Source organism: Protopterus annectens, chromosome 1.part0 (assembly GCF_019279795.1).
Source record: "Protopterus annectens isolate FY-2018-M chromosome 1.part0, PAN1.0, whole genome shotgun sequence".
Taxonomy (NCBI): Eukaryota; Metazoa; Chordata; order Ceratodontiformes; family Protopteridae; genus Protopterus; species Protopterus annectens.
The window spans coordinates 1,672,672,076-1,672,693,755 of NC_056725.1; the positions used below are offsets into that span (position 1 = coordinate 1,672,672,076).

The window sequence follows — 21,680 nt, forward strand, 5'->3', positions numbered from 1 at the left end:
TTATCTGGACATTCCCAAGTTCAAAATGTTGACGTTGCAGCAGCTTTTACCTCTGCTGGGCAAAGATCATTGGATGGTAACTTTGGATCTCAAGGAGGCTTACCTTCATGTTCCTATCAGACTAAGTTGCAGGAAGTATCTGCGTTTTCGAGCTGGGACTTCTCACTATCAGTTCTCTGCATTGCCCTTTGGCTTATCTACTGCGCCCAGAGTGTTCACGAAAGTTCTGGCTCCAGTGATAGCTTTCTTCAGGCTAAAAGGAATACAGATCTATCCTTATTTGGACGACTGCCTGATTCTGGCTCAAGGAAGGGAAGAGCTTCTTCATCATTTGGAATATGTGATAGCAGTGCTAAGATGCCTAGGGTATTCTGTGAGCAAAATAAAGTCCAGTCTAGTACCCTCTCAGGACATGTGCTTTCTGGGTGTGAGACTGAATACAGCATCCCAGATGGCCTTTTTAACCCCGGACAAACAAAAGAGTCTATCCCTTTACTTCCATCAACTATCTCATCAGTCCGTGCTGACTGCAAGGACAGTCCTTCAAGCATTAGGGTTCATGGCATCTTGTATTCTGGTGCTTCCCAATGCCAAACTGCATATGAGGAAGCTACAATGGTATCTCAAAAATGTATGGACACAGCACTGCCAGGATCTGGACACTGTCATTCAAATAATACCTTGCATTCAAAAGGAATTTTTATGGTGGGCTCAGGAATGTCACCTAAACAAGGGACTCTGTGACCCGGCCAGAGGCGAGTCAGATTTTAACGACAGATGCCTCAGACAAAGCTTGGGGAGCTCATCTAAATGGAAAGTGGATACAAAACAAGTGGCCTGTCAGACTACAACATCTACATATCAACATGAAGGAGATGTTAGCAGTCCAGTTTGCATTAATAGCTTTCAAGGAATTACTTCTTCCAGGGCAGGTGTTGATTTTAACAGACAACACAACTGTCATGTGGTACATCAACAAGCAAGGGGGAACGCATTCTTATCCTCTATGCAGGCAAGCAATGATTTTGTGGGAGACTGCTCTCAGTTTACAACTCAATCTTCAGGCAAGGTTTCTGCCAGGAGCACAGAACTCCTTAGCAGATGTGTTGAGCAGACGAATCATGGATCCCCACAGTGGAAATTGGATCCTCATGTATTTCAGAAATTGACAGTGTCATGGGGAACTCCAGACATAGATCTGTTCGCTTCTCCACTGAACCATCAGCTGCCAAAGTTTTGCACAAAAGGTTTCATCCCACAGCTTGGAGAGTGGATGCTCTTTCTTTCAATTGGAGCAATCTTCATGTGTATGCCTTTCCTCCTCTGCCTCTCCTCCCAAAGGTACTTCTAAAGGTCAGACAGGACAAGCCAAGGATGATTTTAATAGCTCCAGATTGGCCTCGACAGCACTGGTACCCATTATTGAGAAGTCTGGTACGGAAGCCTCCATGGCCTTTGCCTTCGATTCCACACCTGTTGTCACAGGAGGACAGCCATTTGCTGAATGTCAAACTTCACTCTCTTCACCTAACAGCTTGGCATATTCTGTTTTGAACCATAGAGGGTCTCAACTTCCACAACAAGTTTTGAATGTGATTTTGGAAGCTAGAAGGCCTAGTACAAGGAAAGTGTACGCAGATAAATGGAAGAGATTTTTATTTTGGAGTGCAGCAAAAGATTTTGATGTTTCTGAGCCTAATTTGAGTGTGGCTCTTCAATATCTTACTGAGTTATTGGACAAAGGTTTGTCTTTCTCTTCTATTAAGGTTCATGCTGCAGCAATTTCGGCTCACTATGATTGTGACCCACCATTGTTTTCTCATCCTTTGTTCAAGCAATTTCTTAGAGGGGCAAAGAATATAAGACCCCCACGAAAAGCTCCTACTCCTGCTTGGGATCTCAATTTTGTGTTGGAGAAACTCACTCTACAACCTTTTGAGCCTGCAGCTACTTCTGAGTTGAAATATTTATCATGGAAGACTGCTTTTTTGTTGGCAATTACCTCTGCAAGAAGGGTTTCTGAATTGCAGGCCCTTATGGCGGTTGAGCCTTTCTTGATTTTGCATAAGGATAGGGTATCATTACGTACTAATCCTTCCTTTATGCCTAAGGTGGTTTCTAGTGTGGCTTTAAACCAAACTATTCATTTGCCTACTTTTATGCAAATCCCCAAAATAAAGGGGAAAAGATTTTGCACACTTTAGATGTACACAGGCAGTTGCGTTATTATTTGGACAGAACTAAAGGGTTCAGGCAGTCTCAGCAGTTGTTTGTTTCTTTTGCTTTGAGTTCTCAGGGCAAGCCTGTGTCAAAACAAACTATTTCTAAGTGGATTGGGTTTTGCATTGCTTTCTGTTATTCCCATCATGGCAAGGAAGTTCCAGCTGGGATTAGGCCTCATTCCACTAGGGCTACTGCCACTTCAACGGCTTTTTTGAGGGGAGTGGCAACCAAGGATATTTTGGAGGCAGCTACTTGGAGTTCAGTGCATACTTTCTCTAGGCATTATCACCTGCCACTTTACTCTAAATCCAGGGCTGGTTTTGCCACTGCTGTTTTGCAGGGCATTTTGGCAGCTCCTGCTTCCTTGTAGTTAGCCATCCTCCCTTTTCCTCTGCTTTGGGATTCTACCCAAGTGTAAGGACTGCAGCAATGTGAGATGAAGAACATAGTACAGTTTTGTACCTACCATAAATGTAGATGTTCAAGATCCACATTGCTGCAGTCCAATTTACCCTCCCTCCTTCCCCTCTGCAGTTAGAGGTGGTTGTGTGGGTTGGGTTGTACATTTTGTGTATATTGTATATATTGTACATATAGTTAGTGCAAGGGTGGTTGGTTGGTTGTTTGCTGTCTTTTGGTTTTGACCTTTATTTTTAGGGTCTTCTGACATCTGGGGCAAGAAAAGACTGAGGATATGACGTCGGTCATGCGCATTTGTACCCTGACGTCCTGATGTCAGTCAAATGCGCCTTGACCGACGTCAGCCGTATACTTTGATATTCGGGCCGACCGAGGACAGCGGACTACCCAAGTGTAAGGACTGCAGCAATGTGGATCTTCGAACATCTACATTTATGGTAGGTACAAAACTGTACTTTTTTTTTTTTTTGAAAAGCTGGACTTGGATTCATAATTATAGTATGAACAATATTTATCTAGAAAAAAAGTTTGAAATGATGTTCTAGCAAATGAGGCCAAGCTATTTTTTTTCTTATTTTGCAGGGGCAAGCCCTCCTGTACTCTTCATGTAGGGGGAACTCCTTGGTGCTCTTATTCTTTAGACAAATTTTTGTTTACAACTACTCATGTTCCCCAAGAACTGAAGTGGCAGTTAAGCTTAAATGGCATCGTAACCACTGGTTTATATGATTCTGTAGCCAGTTAAAGTATTTTAAATTACAAAATAAATGTTAATACTTTTGTGATTATTTTATCTTGTATTTTGTATCCTGTGATAATTATATTATTTAAAAGCGTAGGCTACTTGCATTTTGTAAACTGTCTTGGCTAAATATTGGTATTAATTAGCACCAGCATTTATTTTCCTGTAGACTCTTCTGGTCAGTTTTTGGTTTTGATTTCTACAGAACCGTATGATGAACAGCAGGGAAGTAATACGTTTGGGCACTGAGTTATGGAGATGGTACGTTTTGACTTATTGTATGGATCATTGTGTTCTACAACAGTCGGATCTATGTGCAAGTTTAGTGGCACTGCCTAATTTTTGTTTTTGCAAAGCAATCGTATTGTATGTAACTTGCATTAAGCTGACACTGCATAGAGACCTTAAAATCTCATCTAGATGTTATATTTTCACTTTCACCACTTAATACTGGCCATGTTGTAAGAGACCGGAAAGGAATTGTGTGTGTGTGTGTGTATATGTATATATATATATATATATATATATATATATATATATATATATATATATATATAATGTGTGTGTGTATATATACATTATATATAGCCTGTAAAATTAGTTTAAATGATAGCCAAAGGAAAAACGTGAGCAGGGAGGACTAAGCCTGAAGCCTGTCCATGCACACAAATATCACTTATGTGAAAGACATTATCAAACTGAATGTGTCCAGAGGCACTTGGGGGCTATGCAAAGTTATTAGGATCTGTGTACAGCACAGTAGAAAGTTAGTGTAAACCATACCTCTTGAGATTTTAATGCAGAAGTAGTGCTAGAATACTTTTTGCTAGAATGTCCAGATTTTTTATTCGTGTATTTTGGTCTGCTCCTTACAAAATTTGTGGTTTTCTGACGAATCACCGAGGATTGACGTTACTAAATAATAAAAGACTTTAGAGTTTCATACTTTTATATCATTCAGAAAATTCATGGCAGCATTCTGTCAACTTTCTAAGTTTCTATTTTGGGGCCTTTGTCTCCCCTTTATTTTAGGCTTTGTCCGGATTTCTTGCACTAAGAGGTTGAGAGAAAGTGAAGCTCCTTTTAATATTCATATGCATTGCTGTCACCTGTAAGGTGCAACTGCATGAGATTTCCTTATAAAATGTTGTACAATTAATGTTTTAACCAAAGCAGTTGCTACAGGAGAGGAAGAATTTGTTTGATCATGCTGTTACATCCTTTAATCCAAGTAGCTCTTTTAATTTTCAGACCAGATGTGTGTCTGTCTGCTTGCCTTAGCTGATTCAAAGACTTGATACCTTCATACTTAACAGTGCCTTACTTGAGGATAGGTGACTTGGCAGAAGAAATGAGGAAGGGTACAAATTTGCCTTTGTATGTAATTCTGTACCAATTTACTATTAAAGTAGGCACTTCCTAAACTATACACCAAAGCATTTAGCAAGAACAAAGATGAGACAGAATCGTAGAGTGTCTCAGGTGTTGAGGTGTTTGCTGTAGATGCTGTCCAGGGAAATACTGGAGAATTTCCAGATGTAGCTATGAAAGAATAAGACATTCATGAGAGATCTGGAGTCTGTATCAGGAGAGGACTTTGGAAAAGAGAGCTAGAACCTAAATGTGGCACATACGATGTGAGTAAAGATTAACAAGAGTGCATTTTATGGATGATTAAGAAAAGCTGCAAGCTGAAAACAGAAAGTTAAAGCAGTTTGACAGTTAAAGCAGTTGTGTGTACAGAGCACATTTGAGCTAAATAAACAGGCAAGTACCATTTGAATAGACTATCTCTAAGTAAGAATATTCCTACCAGTTGAATGTTTGCAATCCGTTCTAAATTAAGAAATTAAATGTGATATTCAGTGCAACATACATACCATTTATACTCCAGATTACTGAAATTAGTATTCATGCAGTTTCTTGGTTTATCTGTTTATTTTCATACTGGTTACAGTGTACTGTAGACTGTGGGAGCAGGTGGGGTTTGCTTCATTGAACAAACCTAGAAGAAATTCAGTTGGTTTAAATGGGTGGACTGAACGGTGGAAAAAAAAAGCCTTTTTTTCACTGTTTTAAGTGGATAGAATAAGAAGAATAATATCTGGCGATGCCCTTGATTAAATACACATAAAGCAAGAAGGTTAAACATGGTGACTCTGCTACCTTGTTCAACTGTTTAAACACTGTAGTCATTAGATACTCTGGCCAGGCACATTTGGTACTACACATAAAATTGTAATCTGTTCTGTATAGTATTTGTGTGTCTGTGTGTGTGTGTGTGTGTGTGTGTGTGTGTGTGTGTTGTGACCAGGTTAAGAATACTGCTGTCTTGATTTTGCCTTCAGATTGCTGCTGCCTTAACCTTACCTGTCAGTGTGTCCTTTTAAGGTGCTAGTTACACTACTTGAGCAATGATAAAACTGTTCTGCGCAGTTTATTCCTGTCAATATTTTCAGCTCAGTATGCCTTCTGAATGCTGTTTCTTGCACGCAGCCTAGGGTGTGATTAATGTAATCGGGTTGCACAGTGCTTACATGTAGTGAAAGGCTGGGAGATTTTAATAAACAAGAAGAAAATGTGTTGAGCAGAGCTATTGTGATCGAACTGTGTCAGGTAACAGTACTGCAGAAAAAAAATGCTGCGGATGTAGTCAGTCACGATAATGAAGTCATTACATAGACAGATGGGGCTCAGAATGTTTAAAGTTTTCAGTATTGACCACAGCATGTATGTTGCGGTTCATGTGAAAGCAAGCAAGCCTGACTAATTCCTAGACGAATAAGTCTTGGAATACTTTTCCCAGTTAAGACTTTGATACTTAAATTAGCTGTAGTTTTAATGGGGTGCTGTGCAATTGTTTGGGTATGCTATCTTCCACTGTAATGTGAAGCCAAAGATTTGTTCTGCTCATTTGTGGTGCTTTGCATGCCATGTGGAAGTAGAAATAACTGTATTCACCACCAGGATGTAGGGTTGTACCAGAGAACACTAAAAAAAACATTCTTCAAAAATCTGGTAGAATCATGTGTAGCATTTTAAGAAAGTAAGATCATTCACAAAGATGAATAGCAGTCTAAAACTGATGGCCATCATAGGGCTTTGGTAAGGAGGCAGCTGTCATTGAGATTTAGGACAAACAGTCAAAGATAGTAACTTTTACTTAATTACATTGGATTGAAACAGCTAGGCTTACAATGACCTCCGTGTCGATAGCCTAATAATCTCCTCTGGTCCTATGAAATGTGTGTGTGTGTGTGTGTATATGTGTTTGCATGTGCAGGTGTTTAATGTCCTTTCTGTGATCACATTTGTAGTACTACTACTGACAGCTGGGACAGACTGTCAGGGATAGCTGTATGTCTGGCCACAACACCAAATCCTAGGCATTGTTCTCTTGTGCTGTGTACATCCAGCGTATGACGGAGTGGCAAGGCTACGTGGTACATAAGGAATGTGTGGATGCAAAGTATCTCAAAACTTTCTCGCTGCAAGCCAGAACACTGAACCTGCATTTCTCTGTGGGTCTGTCTGATGTACAGTCCTTTGCCAGATGTTCTTCGTGTTTTACTGTTGCAGTCATTACATTTAGGGTAATCCTGCTGGCAGGTTGCCCTCAGTCGGCCTGAATTCCAAAGTCCTGGGTCCTGCGTCGGCTGCTGTCGTCCCTTCCCTGACGTCAGGGGTATAAAAGATGTGGCCGACGCCATTTTCTTTAGTCTACCTTGCCGCGCGATGCCTGAAGCAGAAGCAGTTCGCAAGTGCTGGTCGGCCGACTTCTGAGATTTTCGTGTTCGAGTTTCAGATCCGAAGTCTTCAATAAAGCTAAGTACCCCGGTGGGGAAACTTTTTTCTTGCTCCAGACCGATGTCAGAAAAAGTAAATAATTGTATTTCTTGTGGAAAGCAAAAACCTCATAAGGACTTTCATTCGTACTGTATTCCTTGCCTAGGCTCTGATCACACCGTTCCTGGTTGTCGGTGTTGTGCTAGATTTAACCAACGCACTATTAAGCGTCGGTATGATTTTGCTTATTTTGGATGCCGGTTTAATTATCCGGAGATGTCATAGGATAGCCATCCGACTACAGGAGTTCACAAAAAACGCAAAAAAAAGGAGAGAGAGAGAGACAACCGAGGCCCAAAACCGACGACGAAGCTTCTCCTTAGCCAGTTGCCGGTTCTCAGTGAGGCGCTTTCGTAGCCCCTGATGCCCGCTACTTTAGAGTCGCAGGCCGCTACAGACTCCCACGTGGAGTCAGCCATGTCGCTGGAAACTCAAGGTATTGGAGCCTTGGATACTATTCCTTCACCAAGCACTTATCTCCTTTCAGCACTCTTAGGGGGAAAATTAGCACTTTGTTCTCAAAATTGGCACATTATAACCCAGGACAGGTGGGTTGTAAATATTGTGTCACAAGGGTACACGTTCCATTTCCTTACCCTGCCAAAGACAAACGACTGGCCAGATCTGCCAAAAAGTCAATGGGCAGAGGCACAAAAACAAGTATCATCCCTCATGGACATGGGGGCCATTCAATAAGTACCAGAGCAAGAGCAGGGACAAGGATTTTACTCAAGACTGTTCTTGGTACCCAGAAAGGGCAAGGCCTGGAGACCAATACTGGACCTATCTATTCTGAACACATTCCTGGATATACCAAAATTCAAGATCTTGACTTTGCAGCAGCTTCTGCCCATGCTGGGCAAGAACGCTTGGCTTGTGACTCTAGACCTAAAAGAGGCATACCTGCATGTCCCAATCAGACAATTATGCAGAAGATACCTCAGATTCAAGGCTGGCTCAATGCATTACCAATTCTCTGCACTGCCCTTTGGCTTATCTACTGCGCCCAGGGTCTTTACAAAGTGGATGGCACCAGTAATTGCATTCTGCAGACAAAGAGGAATACAAATATATCCTTACTTGGACGACTTTCTAATTCAAGCAGAGAGCAAGGACATTATTCTACAACTTCCAGCGTTTGTGAAAAGACTTCCAATCAAAACTAGTACCCTCTCAAGAGATAATATTCCTGGGTGCAAGCTTAAATACAACTGCCCAGATGGCTTATCTCACACCAGACAAACAAAGGCAACTGACTACCTATTTCAAAATGTTGGCAACAAAGGCCCAGTTATCTGCAAAAAAAATTCTGCAGGCTTTGGGCTTCATGGCATCTTGCATCCTACTAATTCCATATGCAAGACTGCATATGAGGAAACTTCAGTAGTACCTAAAAAGTGTTTGGACTCAACATTGCCACAACCTGGAAACAATGATTGCTCTCATTCCCTGCCTACAACAGGAGTTTCGATGGTGGGCAAAGCTTGTCACCAAAACAAGGGACAGCCTTTCACATTACCCCCAGCCAGGCAGACACTAACAACAGATTCATCAGATTATGCCTGGGGGGCCCACATGGCAGGAAGATGCATTCATTGCACATGGTCCTCAACCCAAGTGCATCTACATATCAATCAAAAAGAGATGCTAGCTATTCAAAATGCCCTGACAGCCTTCAAGGGCCTACTTCATCCGGGACAACTACTGATAAAGACAGACAACACCACGGTCATGTGGTATATAAACAAGCAGGGGGGAACACATTCTTACCCCCTTTGCAGACTAGCCATGACTTTGTTGGACACAGCATTAACTTACCAAGTACATCTGCAGGCACAATTCCTGCCAGGAAGGGAAAATACTCTGGCAGATGAACTAAACAGAAACTTCATGGATCCCCACAAGTGGCAGCTGGATCCCCAAGTCTTCAGTGTGATAAGGAAATGGGGATGCCCCGACATAGATCTATTTGCCTCTTCTCACAACTACCAACTAAAAAGATTCTGCACAAGGATTTATCACAGACAAGCATGGAAAGTGGACGCCCTATCTTTCAGCTGGAAAAACCTATCAGTATATGCCTCTCCTCCCCAGAGTACTCCTAAAGGTCAGACAGGAGAAGCCAAAAATTATACTGATTGCCCCAGACTGGCCCCGCCAGTACTGGTTTCCAATCCTAAAGAACTTGTCTCAATGCCCAGCTTGGGCCTTACCACAAATTCCTCATCTACTGTCCCAGCAAAACAATCAGATCCTGCACAGTCAACTCAGGACTTTAAACCTGGCAGCATGGCAGATAATGTAGTCATACAAAACACACCTCTCAGTAAAGCTGTGATGGATGTCATTTTGGAGGCCAGAAGGCCTAGTACTAGAAAATCTTATGCTGGAAAATGGAAGAGATTCTGTGCTTGGAACCAGGCACAAGGAACCAATACAGTTGTGCCAAATATTCCCCAGATTTTGCAATACTTAACTGAGATGCTGGACAAAGGCCTATCTTTTTCATCTATTAAAATTCAGGCCTATCTTTTTCATCTATTAAAATTCATGCCTCTGCTATTTCAGCTCATTACAATACAGAGCCGCCAATCTTTTCTCATCCCTTATTAAAGCAGTACCTCAGAGGAGCCAAAAATTTAAGACCTCCAAGGAGATCACCAATGCCTGCATGGGACCTCAACTATGTCTTGGAAAAACTCACCCTGCCTCCTTTTGAGCCAACTGCTACTGCTGATATAAAGTTTTTATCTTGGAAAACAGCTCTGCTCCTAGCAATAACTTCTGCAAGATGAGTTTCAGAGCTACAGGCACTCATGGCTGTGGAACCTTTTATAATTTTTTATCCAGACAGGGTCTCTCTGAGGACAAACCCAACATTTATGCCTAAGGTGGTGTCCAGTATGGCTCTTAACCAAACTATTCATCTGCCAAATTTTTATCCAAATCCACAGAACAAGGGGGAGAGAATTCTGCATTCTTTGGACGTACACAGACAGCTTAGATTCTACTTGGACAGAACTAAAGTTTTCAGAAGGACAGAGCACTTACTAGTGGCATATGCTGCAGGATCACAAGGAAAGGCTATCTCAAAGGAGACAATTTCAAAGTGGATAGGCCACTGCATTCATTTCTGCTACTTACACCATGGCAAGCCAGTGCCTAAGGGTGTTAGGCCACATTCAACCAGAGGTGCAGCCACTTCAGCAGCCTTTCTCAAGGGAGTACCAACCAAGGACATTTTAGAGGCTGCTACTTGGAGTTCAGTGCACACCTTTACAAAGCACTGTCATATGCCACTCTACTCTAAATCCAGGCCAGGCTTTGCCACTGCAGTTCTGCAGGGCATCATACCCGCTACAAATGCTGTTTAGCTCCAGCCTCCCAACCATTGCTCTACCCAAATGTAATGACTGCAACAGTGAAACACGAAGAACATAGTACAGTTGTGTACACTTACCATAAATGTAAATGTTCGAGTGTATTCACTGTTGCAGTCCAGGTTACCCACCCGCCACCCCCCTTTCTTCTGATGGAACCTATCTTTCCTTCTCTAATTTATACAACCTATGTGGTGTATTTGCTTGTAGATGAAGGTTAAGTTTTATATTGGTGCATGTATTGAGATATATATATATATATATATACATATATATATATATATATATATATATATATATATATATATATATATATATATATTTATACATATATATATTTATACATATTTATACATATATTTATACATTTATATATTTATACATATATATATATATATATATATATATATATATACACATATATATATACACATATATATATATATATATATATATATATATATATATATATATATATATATATATATATATATATATATAAATTTTGGCTACCCTTTTAGGGGACACCTGACATTTGGGGCAAGAAAAACTAAAGAAAATGGCGTCTGCTGCATCTTTTATACCCCTGACGACCTGACAGGAGCCGACGCAGTACCCAGGACTTTGGAATTTAGGCTGACTGAGGGCAATCTGCAAGCAGGATTACCCCAAATGTAATGACTGCAACAGTGAATACACTTGAACATCTAAATTTATGGTAAGTGTACACAACTGAACTTTCCATATACCTAGAGTAGGTAAACATCTCTGTTGGGGATACTTCCACTTTTTTACCCAGGAGGTTGTCATAGTTGTTGAAATTGTTTGCCAGTCCTTTGTTCCTAAGATCCTTGGGAGCTGTTTATCATTGAAACTCAATGAACTCGCATATGTTAAAATGAGATTCCATGCTTCCTGCCCAGATGTTCCACATCAGCCCAAAATGAAGCTAAAGGCGACCAAATCTGTTGCTTCAGCTGTCTAGTGAGACCCAAACTTCTCCACTGTTTTCTATTGAGGAGTTCTTGAACTGTCTGGATGCATCAGCTTTTCCCAATGTAGTGACCCACAGTGGAGCCCAACAAAGGGACTGCCTCTTGGCACATCCACCCGACCAATCACATGATTTCCTCTGCTGCATACAGGGAACAGGGGCTGATTATTTCAGACACACACACTGACATTCCTCAGACGCTCATCGTAGTGGTACATCAGGGGTTTGAGTCTCCCTGTGTTTGTGCTAGCTCTACCTCCCTCCAAGAAAAAGAACAATAAGCATCCACTGCCCCCCCCCCCACACACACACACACACACACTGTCAGGGATCTCCAGAAGTTGTTGGATAAATTTTCTGAAGGGCTGTTTAAGGCTTTAGTCTGCCTTAAGCCTCTGTAGTTCTTTACTTGTGCCTCCCTCTCTTTTCACTTCCTCCTCTGTGAAGAAACATGGGAATACTTCCATCAGGAGAGGAAGATTTGGATTCTGAGGGGTGCTGTCTAGCTTACTGTTCTAAGATTCACTGTCCTGTGGGATACGAAACTGAAGAATATAATGCTTTGTCCCAAGATTTTCCCTTGGATGGACTTTCCTTTGGGGATACAGTAGTAAAGATGATGCAACATTTTTAGTGGGAAGGCAAGCAGGTATCAGATGTGGAAAAATGTATTATGATCTGCTGTATATGGTGGTGCCAAAACATTCTGCCATCTCTCTGTTTTTTGAGACTTTGGCAGATACCCTTCTTATGGCTCCTATGAACCCTTAAACCCATTCTGCAGCTCCCAAGAAGCTTGATGGATTTTGAAAAGTTTTCCTCTAAGCTTCCGAATTCTTCTCTTGCCCTTCATTAAGATGGATGGGATTTTCATTGGTGAATAAGTTAGATACCACTTAATCCTGGTGTGCCCTTTCTGGTCCCCCTTCGCCAAGACCCTTACACAGATGCTTCTAACCTGGCTTAGGGAACTTGTTCTACAGATGTGAATGTTCAATGTGTATAGTCCAAATAGGACAGGAAGAACCATGTAAATATTAGGGAAATGAAAACAGTGAGTCTGGCCTTATAATGCTTGCATCACCTCTGCTCTCCAGGCCCCCTCTGACTTTTTACAGACAATACCACAGTTATGTGGTATGTAAGCAAACTAGGGAGAACAAGATCCTAGTCCCTCTGCAGACTTGCAATGACTGCTTGGACATAGCCATGTGCCACAACCTGCCCTTGCTAGCAGTTTACTCCTCAGGTAGCCCTCTTTGTTTTTTTAGTTAGAACAGGCAGCTTAGGCTGTTTTGTTCCAGGATTTCATGTCCAGAGGCCTCAAAAACACCATGCCTTTTTCCTGGAAGAGGAGATTCCTTTTCGTATTCCTTTCTGTCCCTCTAATTTCCAAGGTTCTTCTGAAAATCAAGAAGCACAAGACAGAAGTCTTGTTGGTAACTCCCTTCTTCATCTGGCTCAGGGCAGTCACCACAAGTTAGCTCACAGGATGGACTTGTTCACACAACCAAAGGGCTTTCTCATTCATCCAACCCATAAGACTCTTGAGTCTAACCCTCTGGATGATTTATTTTAATTCCTTTTAGGCACCTGCTGTCTGAGAATGTACTATGAGTATTAAAGGCGGCTATGAAATCTACTGCAAGAAAATCTTAATGTTTTTAAATGGAAGAGGTTTGCTATCTAGTACCAGAAGATTCAAGACCTTTGTCAAATGGGTATCCCTATCATTCTTTGTCTTGTGTGAGCTGCTAAGTTCAGAACTGTCATAATTTTCTGTTTTAAAAAACTGTCAGCCATTTCTTCCTGCCTTCCTTTTGATCCACCTTTGTCTTCACTTTTTGAGGTCAAACAGGTTTTTAAAGGGATCCTTCATCTCAGGCCACCAAGAAAGTCTATCCCTCCTCCTTGGACCCAAGTTATGTTTTAGAAAAACTGGTTCTTCCTGCACATTGACATTTTCTACTTGTAAGATGATCCTGATGGTGCCTCTTTCTTCTAGCTCTCATGGTTCCTCCTCCCTTTTTGTTTTTCATGAAGATGTTTACCCTCAAAACTGTAACCAATCCCTCATGCCTAAAGTGTCCTTGAGCTGTCTTTAAATCAGACTGTCAATCTCCCTACCTTTTTTCTCCAATTCTCAAAACAGAGGAGAGAATATTTTGTATTTTTTAGATTGTTCACAGACAACTGGTTTTATCTTGACAAGACCAAATCTGTCAGAAAATCAGACCAGCTTTTCATTTCTTTTCAGGACCAGAAGTTAGGCCTTTCTGTCTCCAGACAGGCCATTTCCAAATTAATATCTTCTGCTGTCTCCTTTTGCTATTCCTTCCATGGTAAAGAATTTCCAGGTTTGGTTGAAGCAGTCTACCAAAGCTGTAGCTTCTGGTACCTTTTTCAAAGGTCTAGCTTTGAGATCTGTTTTAGAATCTGCTTCTTGGTCATCTGTGCATAGTCTTACCTTTCATTACAAGAGTGATGTTTTTTCTAGGCTAGTGATGGATTTATGTCCATTTTACAAGGAATTTCAGATTACAGTTCAAATCTTCATTCATCATGCTGTACACTTAAAAAGCTTTGGGACTCTTCCCACTTGTTAGTAATGTAATAGTAATCATAGGATGGACATAGTACAGTTGAGCAAGACCTTAGCATATCAGAAGATGTGTCCAACTTATCACTGTTTCACTATTACATCCCACCCTCTTTTCTCCTTTTATGTCCTGCATTTTTGTTTGACCAAAGTGGTTATCCTTTCCTTCTCCCATCTGGTTGATGTGTGTTTTTTAGTAGCCTTCTTTGTTGCGTTAATAGCTTTCAGGTCTGGGGGAAGTCAGTCCTGAGGTACTTCGCACCTGTACTTCCATTATGTACTGCATAGCTTTTGTGCACTTTGTGAAACTCTGAGAAAAGGATGCGCATAGGCTTTGGTATCCTGGCCAGACATATGGCTGTTCAGGTGCGATATCCTGCTTGTTAGTAATTCTGCAACAGTGATCAATCAGAAATCTACTGTTATGGTAAGGCATAGTTGTACTGTAACCATTCTAGCTGTAGTTATTCTTTTAGTCGGCAAGGGAGTGATGTTGCTTTAAAGGAACTCCTAGTGTGTCTAAGTAGGGGGAAGAGATTTGGGACTGACTGAAATGTAATCTGTCCGCCATCCATTGTAGCACTGGGATGCTCAGTAGTAGTTCTTGGCATTGGACTGCATGTGTGTATATTCTGAAGCTTGCAGTGGGAGGCACTGGTGCGCCATACTTTTTGCTTGATTGTTTTAGTTGAGTGGGAGAGGAGCACCATGAAGAGTCAGTGCTGCAGATTTGAGTGGGAGAGCATAACAGCAAGAGAACAAACAAAAAACAGTATAAGTGTATACAAATGTCTGATTAGTCTTTGTTTGATTATGACCCATTATATGCATTGTAACTTGCTCCCTACTTGCTCAAAATAACTTTTTATGTTATGTTGCAGATGGATCGACTGAGACATAGAGATGTTGCTGCCCTTGTGGAGTCTTCAGAAGGAGAAAAGATGGTGTCTTCTCCTGAATCTGGCACAACTACATCAGCGGGCCCCAATGTTTCTTGGATGCCTGATACACCCATTGGGGTAGAGCAACCATTCTTTCTCATGACAACAGCAGCACAGGCAGTTTCTGGGTTCTTTGTGTGGACAGCATTGCTCATCACCTGCCATCAGGTAAGCAAGTGTATGCTGTTCATTTCAAAAAGTATTTGGCAGAACAACTTTTATTAATCTCCTGACAACTGCAAAGTAGAATAGTTAAACCGATAAAATATCAGTTCTTTGCCCCCACACACACACACACACACACACACACAAGTGTACTTTGTAACAACCTTCATGGGTTCTGTTCTGGTGATAGTCATTTGTCTGAAATATGTTTTGTTGACTGTGGTTTAGTTTTTTGATTCTGGACTTGCAGCTGTTTGAAACATTGAATTAAGAAAATACAGTACATCTAGGAAGTATGTGAACAGAACAGATGTCCTGCAGAAAAGTATTATTTTTACAATTGCTATGGAATAGGTCAGCAATTACCTAAAGGATGTAATATCTAGGTAAGAAAAAGGAATGTTTAGAGCAAGGGTTCTTAGGGGGATAGTGTGGGTGTAGGTATAATTTTCTGTAAGGGTAACTGGTTGAGCTTCAGGAGACTTGGAGCATTGCACCCATTTTGAATTAACTTTTTTTAGGTTTTATGATGTTATATGGTATACTGCTTTGCAGTTTCTGTGAAGGTGGTGGATGACCAACTTTGAGGTTCAGATGCCATAGAAGCCAGGAGCCAATGTGGTTATGAGAGTGAAAGTTTTTTCTACGCTGTTTTAGGTGCATATTCAGCAAGAGAGCATGTTGCTTCAAACCAATTTTTTATGAAACTAGAAGCTCTTCTTTCATCTTTGGGGCTTTTGCTCCCCTGTTCACACAGACTGTACAAATTACTTCCTTTAAAATAGCAAAACCATCGTTTGGGAGTAGTTGCATTATAACAACTCTAACAAAGGAAATATTTTGTATGTTTGCAGACCTGTCCTGTGTTGCTGGCACAGTAGAGTAGAAAGGCTTTTTCATTACTTTTCTCTACACAACATTATATGCATAGTGACTGTACAACTGCCATAAAACTTTTTATTATCTTAGAGGGGCTCTGAGTCATGTTGACTTTGTGAGCAAAGCTTTGGAGGTTAACATGTGAAAATGGAAAATTTAATGAAGAACTGGATTTATCCTCGAACTCCCCAACCATTATTGTAATGTGGGGGAGCGACTAAGATAATTGATGATAAAAAGAAGGGCACAGCACATATTCTTCTGTACATAGTTTTGTTCTCCTTGTTTTCTATACTTTTATGTTTTTAGTTAACAGGACTGCCCAGGATGTTTTTCGTGTTTCACTGTTGCAGTCATTACATTTGGGTTATCTGCTTGCAGGTAGCCCTCAGTCGGCTAGATTAACAAAGTCTTGGGTCCTGTTTCAGTTGCTGTCCCTTCTTCCATGACGTCAGGTCGTCATGCAGCCAACGCCATTACATCAATCTTTCTTGTCGTGTGGTGCCCGAAGCAGAAGCAGTTCACAAGTGCTGGTCGGCTGACTCCTGAAATTTTCGTTTTCAAGTTTCAGAACCGAAGTCTTCAACTAAAGCTAAGTACCCCGTTGGGGAAACTTTTCCTTGCTCCTTACCGATGTCAGTAAAAGTTAATAATTGTATTACTTGTGGAAAGCAAATACCTCATAAAGCTTTTCATTCGTTCTGTATTCCTTGCCTAGGCCCTGACCACGACGTGCCTTGCTGTCGGTTTTGTGCTTTATTTAATCAGCGCACTATCCGCCGTCTGTATATTTTCGCCTCTAAATATTTCGGTTCTCGGTTTACTTATCCAGAAATGTCGTCAGTTCGCCATCCGACTACTGGAATTCTGAAAAAAACGCAAAGATAAAGACAGAGACAGGCCGCCGAGGTCCAAAACTGCCAACGACGCTTCTCCTAAGCCAGTCGCCAGTACTCAGTGAGGCGCTTTTGCAGCCCCTGATATACCCGCTACTTCTGATTCGCAGGCCTCTACTGAGACCCATTCGGAGTCTGGGTATGCCGCAAAATGCTTCAGCTATTGAACCTGCGGATGTCTCTACCTTGGATGGGTCCGGAGCCGCTGTGCAGGCACCGGCTTCTGAGGGTGTATTCAGGCCTATGGACTTGCATATTAAACCGACGCCTCCTTCTTCACTTAGGCTAATTCTCGAACCATACCTAAAAAACCAATGCCCAGGCCACATGCTCAGGCCTCTATGCCTAAAAAACACATGATAAAAATGGCTGAAGATCTAATAACTCTTATCAGGGGTAGCCAACCCCCCCCCCCCTTCTAAGAGACCTAGGATTGAAGTTGTTTATGAATCTTCTGACCAAGATTCTGTTTTTACTGATTCTTCTGATGATCTGGATTTGCCCTTATCTACTTATGAGGATTCTAATGCAGAGAACTCTATCCCCTCTGGTTCCCCTCCAGATGATTTTTCTTTTGGTGAAACCTTACATACTCTAAGGGAGCATTTCCACTGGGAAAGCCAAGATTTTTCTGATTCACAAAAGAGGCTCTGGGATTTCTTACTCCTGCCTCAGCATAGGCCTTTAGCTATCCCTCCTGTACTAGACATTGTTGATGGTACTTTTTCGGAATCTAGTTTGGCCCCTGATTCCTTGCCTCCTGCTCCCAGAAAACCTGACAGATACTACAGGATCCCTGAGTCACACAAGTTCCTTTTTAAAATTCCTATTGCAGATCCAGAGACTGTTTTCCAGGGGCCCAAGGGCATTAAGATTCTACTGATAAAAATCCTACCCCTTCAGATAGAGACTCCAGGGTGCTGGATAGATGGGGTAAGAAGGTTTACACTTCTGCAACCTTGGCCATTAGGGCTTTAAACTGCCAATTTCATATGTTAAAATATCAGCAACATGTTATTGGACTGCTTAAATAGAAAATGATGTTGATTCCTGACTGTGTGGAAAATAAAGAATTACAGGATTTAATGCATTCTGCCGAACAAGTTGGAAAACATACTTTGCAATGTGGTTTTGATTCATTAGAGGCCTGTTGCAGGGGCTGCTGTTACTGGGTCTGTGTTCAGAAGGCATGCTTGGCTTAAGGAGCAATCTTTGCCTGATCATGTTAAAGCTGTTGTTGGATGCTCCTTTAAATCAGGACCTCCTGTTTGGCAACAAGGCTGAGGAAGTTTTTAAAAAGATGGAAGATAAAGCTAAATCTATGCAAACTGTTAAAGATTTTTTACAAGTTCAGCCTCCTAGATTTAGTAGGCACTGGCCCTCTAAGAATTGGTCCTTTACAGCCCCTTCCAGGTCTTCTCAAGCCAAACCCAGACACAGCAGAAACCCCTGGTTTCAGTCCCGGGAGACTCTCAGAACTAAGCAGTGGGGGGCCTCCACTTCCAAGTCTGGGAATAATAAGATTCCCCCTATAGTAAACTGTCTCAATTACTTCATTTAAGCTTTCCAAGCACTTCTCAACTGATTGTCCCTCTGAGGGGAAAGAGTGCTCTTCATGCAAAGAATTGGAAACTCATTAACCAGGACAAATGGGTTTTAGATAGTGTCCCAGGGATACAGATTTCACTTTCACACGTTGCCAACACCAAGTGGGTGGCCGGACCTACCCCCAAATCAGTGGGCAGAGGCCCAAAAATAAGTACTTTCCTCTTCTGGTACCAGTTGTATAGCCCCCATGCTTAAGAGAGAAAGGGACAAGTTTTCTACTCGAGACTTTTCCTGGTACCCAGAAAAGACAACTCGTGGCATCCTATCCTGGACCTGTCTACTCTGAACACCTTTTTGGAGATTCCAAAATTCAAGAAGCTGACTCCTCACCAATTACTTCCTATGCTAAGCAAAGATGCCCGGTTGGCAGCACTAGATTTAAAAGAAGCATACCTGCACATCCCAATCAGGGAATCTTGCAGAAGATACCTACACTTCAAAGCAGGCTACACGAAGTATCAGTTCTCTGCACTGCCCTTTGGCTTATCTACTGCGCCCAGGGTATTCACAAAGTGCCTAGCTCCAGTTATTGCATTTTGCAGGCAAAGAAATATTCAAATATACCCATACATGGACGATTATTTAATTCAGGCAGAAAGCCACGACATACTTTTGAATCATCTGGCCTTTGTAAAAAGGGTTCTAACTTGTCTGGGGTACACCATAAATGAAAAGAAATCACACCTAGTACCCTGTCAACAAATTATATTCCTGGGAGCAAGCTTGAATACAACTTCCCAGATGGCTTACCTCACGCCAGAAAAGCCAATTCATTTGACAACCTACTTCAAACAAGTGGCCACAAAAACCCTGCTATCTGCAAGACATACTGCAAACCTTGGGGTTCATGGCCTCCTGCATTCTTCTAATTCCATATGCAAGACTGCATATGAGGAAACTAGAGTGGTATTTAAAAAGCCTATGGTGTCAATATTCTCAAGACCTAGAAACAATGATTCCGATCATACCTTGCCTACGCCTAGAGTTCCTTTGGTGGGCAGAAGCCTGCCTCCAAAACAAGGGACTACCTTTCACACCACCCCCTGCCACCCAAACCCTAACAACAGATGCATCAGACTATGCATGGGGGGCTCACCTGGCAAGGAAGTGCATTCAGGGCAAATGGAACCCAAGTCAAATGCACCTGCATATCAATCAAAAAGAAATGTTAGCTGTACAGAATGCTCTGACAGCCTTCAAGGACCACATTCTTCCAGGACAACTAATAGTAAAGATGGACAACACCACTGTTATGTGGTACATAAGCAAGCAGGGGGGTACACATTCTTACCCCCTTTGCAGACTAGCCATGGCATTGCGGAACACAGCCTTGAGCTACCAAGTGCACCTACAAGCTCAATTCTTGCCAGGATAATTAAATACACTGGCAGACTAACTAAGCAGAAACCTCATGGACCCACACGAGTGGAAACTGGAACCAAAGATTTTCAACATGTTGACAAGCAAGTGGAGGAGCCCAGATATAGACCTGTTTGCCTCTCCCTAGAACTACCAATTGGGCAAATGTTGCACAAGGACTCCCCACAAACAAGCCTGGCTCTGTCCTTCAGCTGGAAAAACCCATCAGTCTATGCCTTCCCCCCTCTGCCTCTGCTCCCCAAAGTACTACTAAAAATCAAACAGTACAAACCAAGCATGATTTTGATTGCTCCAGACTGGCAGCGCCAACACTGGTACCCCCTCCTGCGCAGTGTGTCACTGTTATCTCCATGGCACCGCCTCAGACTCCTTCCCTACTGTCTCAGCAGGAGAACTAAAATTCTGCACCCTCAGCTTCCAACAATGAACCTTGCTGCTGGGCTAATTACTTAATCTCTCCTTTACCATCCCTCAGCAAACCTGTGAGGGATATCATTTTAGAGGCAAGGAGGCCTAGTACTAGAAAATATTATGCTGAAAAATGGAAAAGATTCTGTGCCTGGAACCAATCTCAAGGGATGAGCACAGCAGCACCCAATTTACCTCAGATTTTACAATACTTACCCGAGATGCTTCACAAGGGCCTGTCTTTTTCCTCCATTAAAATCCATGCCTCAGCCATTTCAGCTCATTATAACACAAAACGCTCGCCCCTTTTCTCATCCACTGTCCAAGTAGTTCCTCAGAGGGGCCAAAAATTTGAGACCACCCGGGAGAGCTAAAACCCCAGCCTGGGACCTTAACTTTGTCTTGGAGAAACTCTCTCTACCTCCTTTCGAGCCAGCTGCTACTGCAGACTTAAAATTTCTTTCTTGGAAAACAGCTTTCCTTTTAGCAATCACTTCAGCTAAAAGGGTATCTGAATTACAGGCCCTTATGGCAGTGGATCCTTTCATCATCTTTCATGCGGACAAGGTGTCTATCAGAATCAATCCATCCTTCATGCTCAAGGTGGTATCCAGTGTGGCTCTTAATCAGTCCATTCATTTGCCAACCTTCTTTCCCAATCCACAGAATAAAGGGGAATGGATACTGCATTCCTTAGATGTGCACAGGCAACTTATATTCTACTTGGACAGGACTAAACCTCAAAGGAAATCTGAACAACTGCTGGTGGCATTTGCTGCAGGGGCAGAGGGGAAGGCTATTTCAAAGCAAACAATTTCTAAATGGATAAGCCATTGCATTAATTTCTGCTATAAGCACCATGGAAAACCTATCGCGCAGGGGATCAGACCTCACTCCACCGCTGCATCTACCTCTACAGCCATTCTCAGAGGCGTCCCTATCAGGGACATCCTAGAAGCTGCTACCTGAAGTTCTGTACATGCTTTCGCCAAGCATTATCATTTGTGACTTTTCCCTAAATCCAGAGCTGGCTTTGCCACTGCAGTCTTGCAGGACCTTATAGCTGGCCCTAATGCTATCTAAATTCCTCCTCCCAACCATAGCTTTGGTAATCTTCCTAAATATAATGACTGCAACAGTGAAACAAAAAGAACATAGTACAGTTGCGTACACCTACCATAAATGTCGATGTTTGAGTG

The 21,680-nt window shown here is 42.0% G+C and overlaps 1 protein-coding gene across 3 annotated transcripts in view; it reads left to right on the top strand.

The window, feature by feature from the left end:
* The window catches only part of TMEM184B (transmembrane protein 184B), a 1,551,114-nt gene that overhangs the window by 487,682 nt on the left and 1,041,752 nt on the right, over positions 1-21,680 (top strand). For all 3 annotated transcript variants that reach the window (XM_044068425.1, XM_044068435.1, XM_044068443.1), the window contains exon 2: positions 15,086-15,313. In XM_044068425.1, coding sequence (XP_043924360.1) covers positions 15,086-15,313 — 228 coding nt within the window. The remainder of the gene's footprint in view (positions 1-15,085; positions 15,314-21,680) is intronic.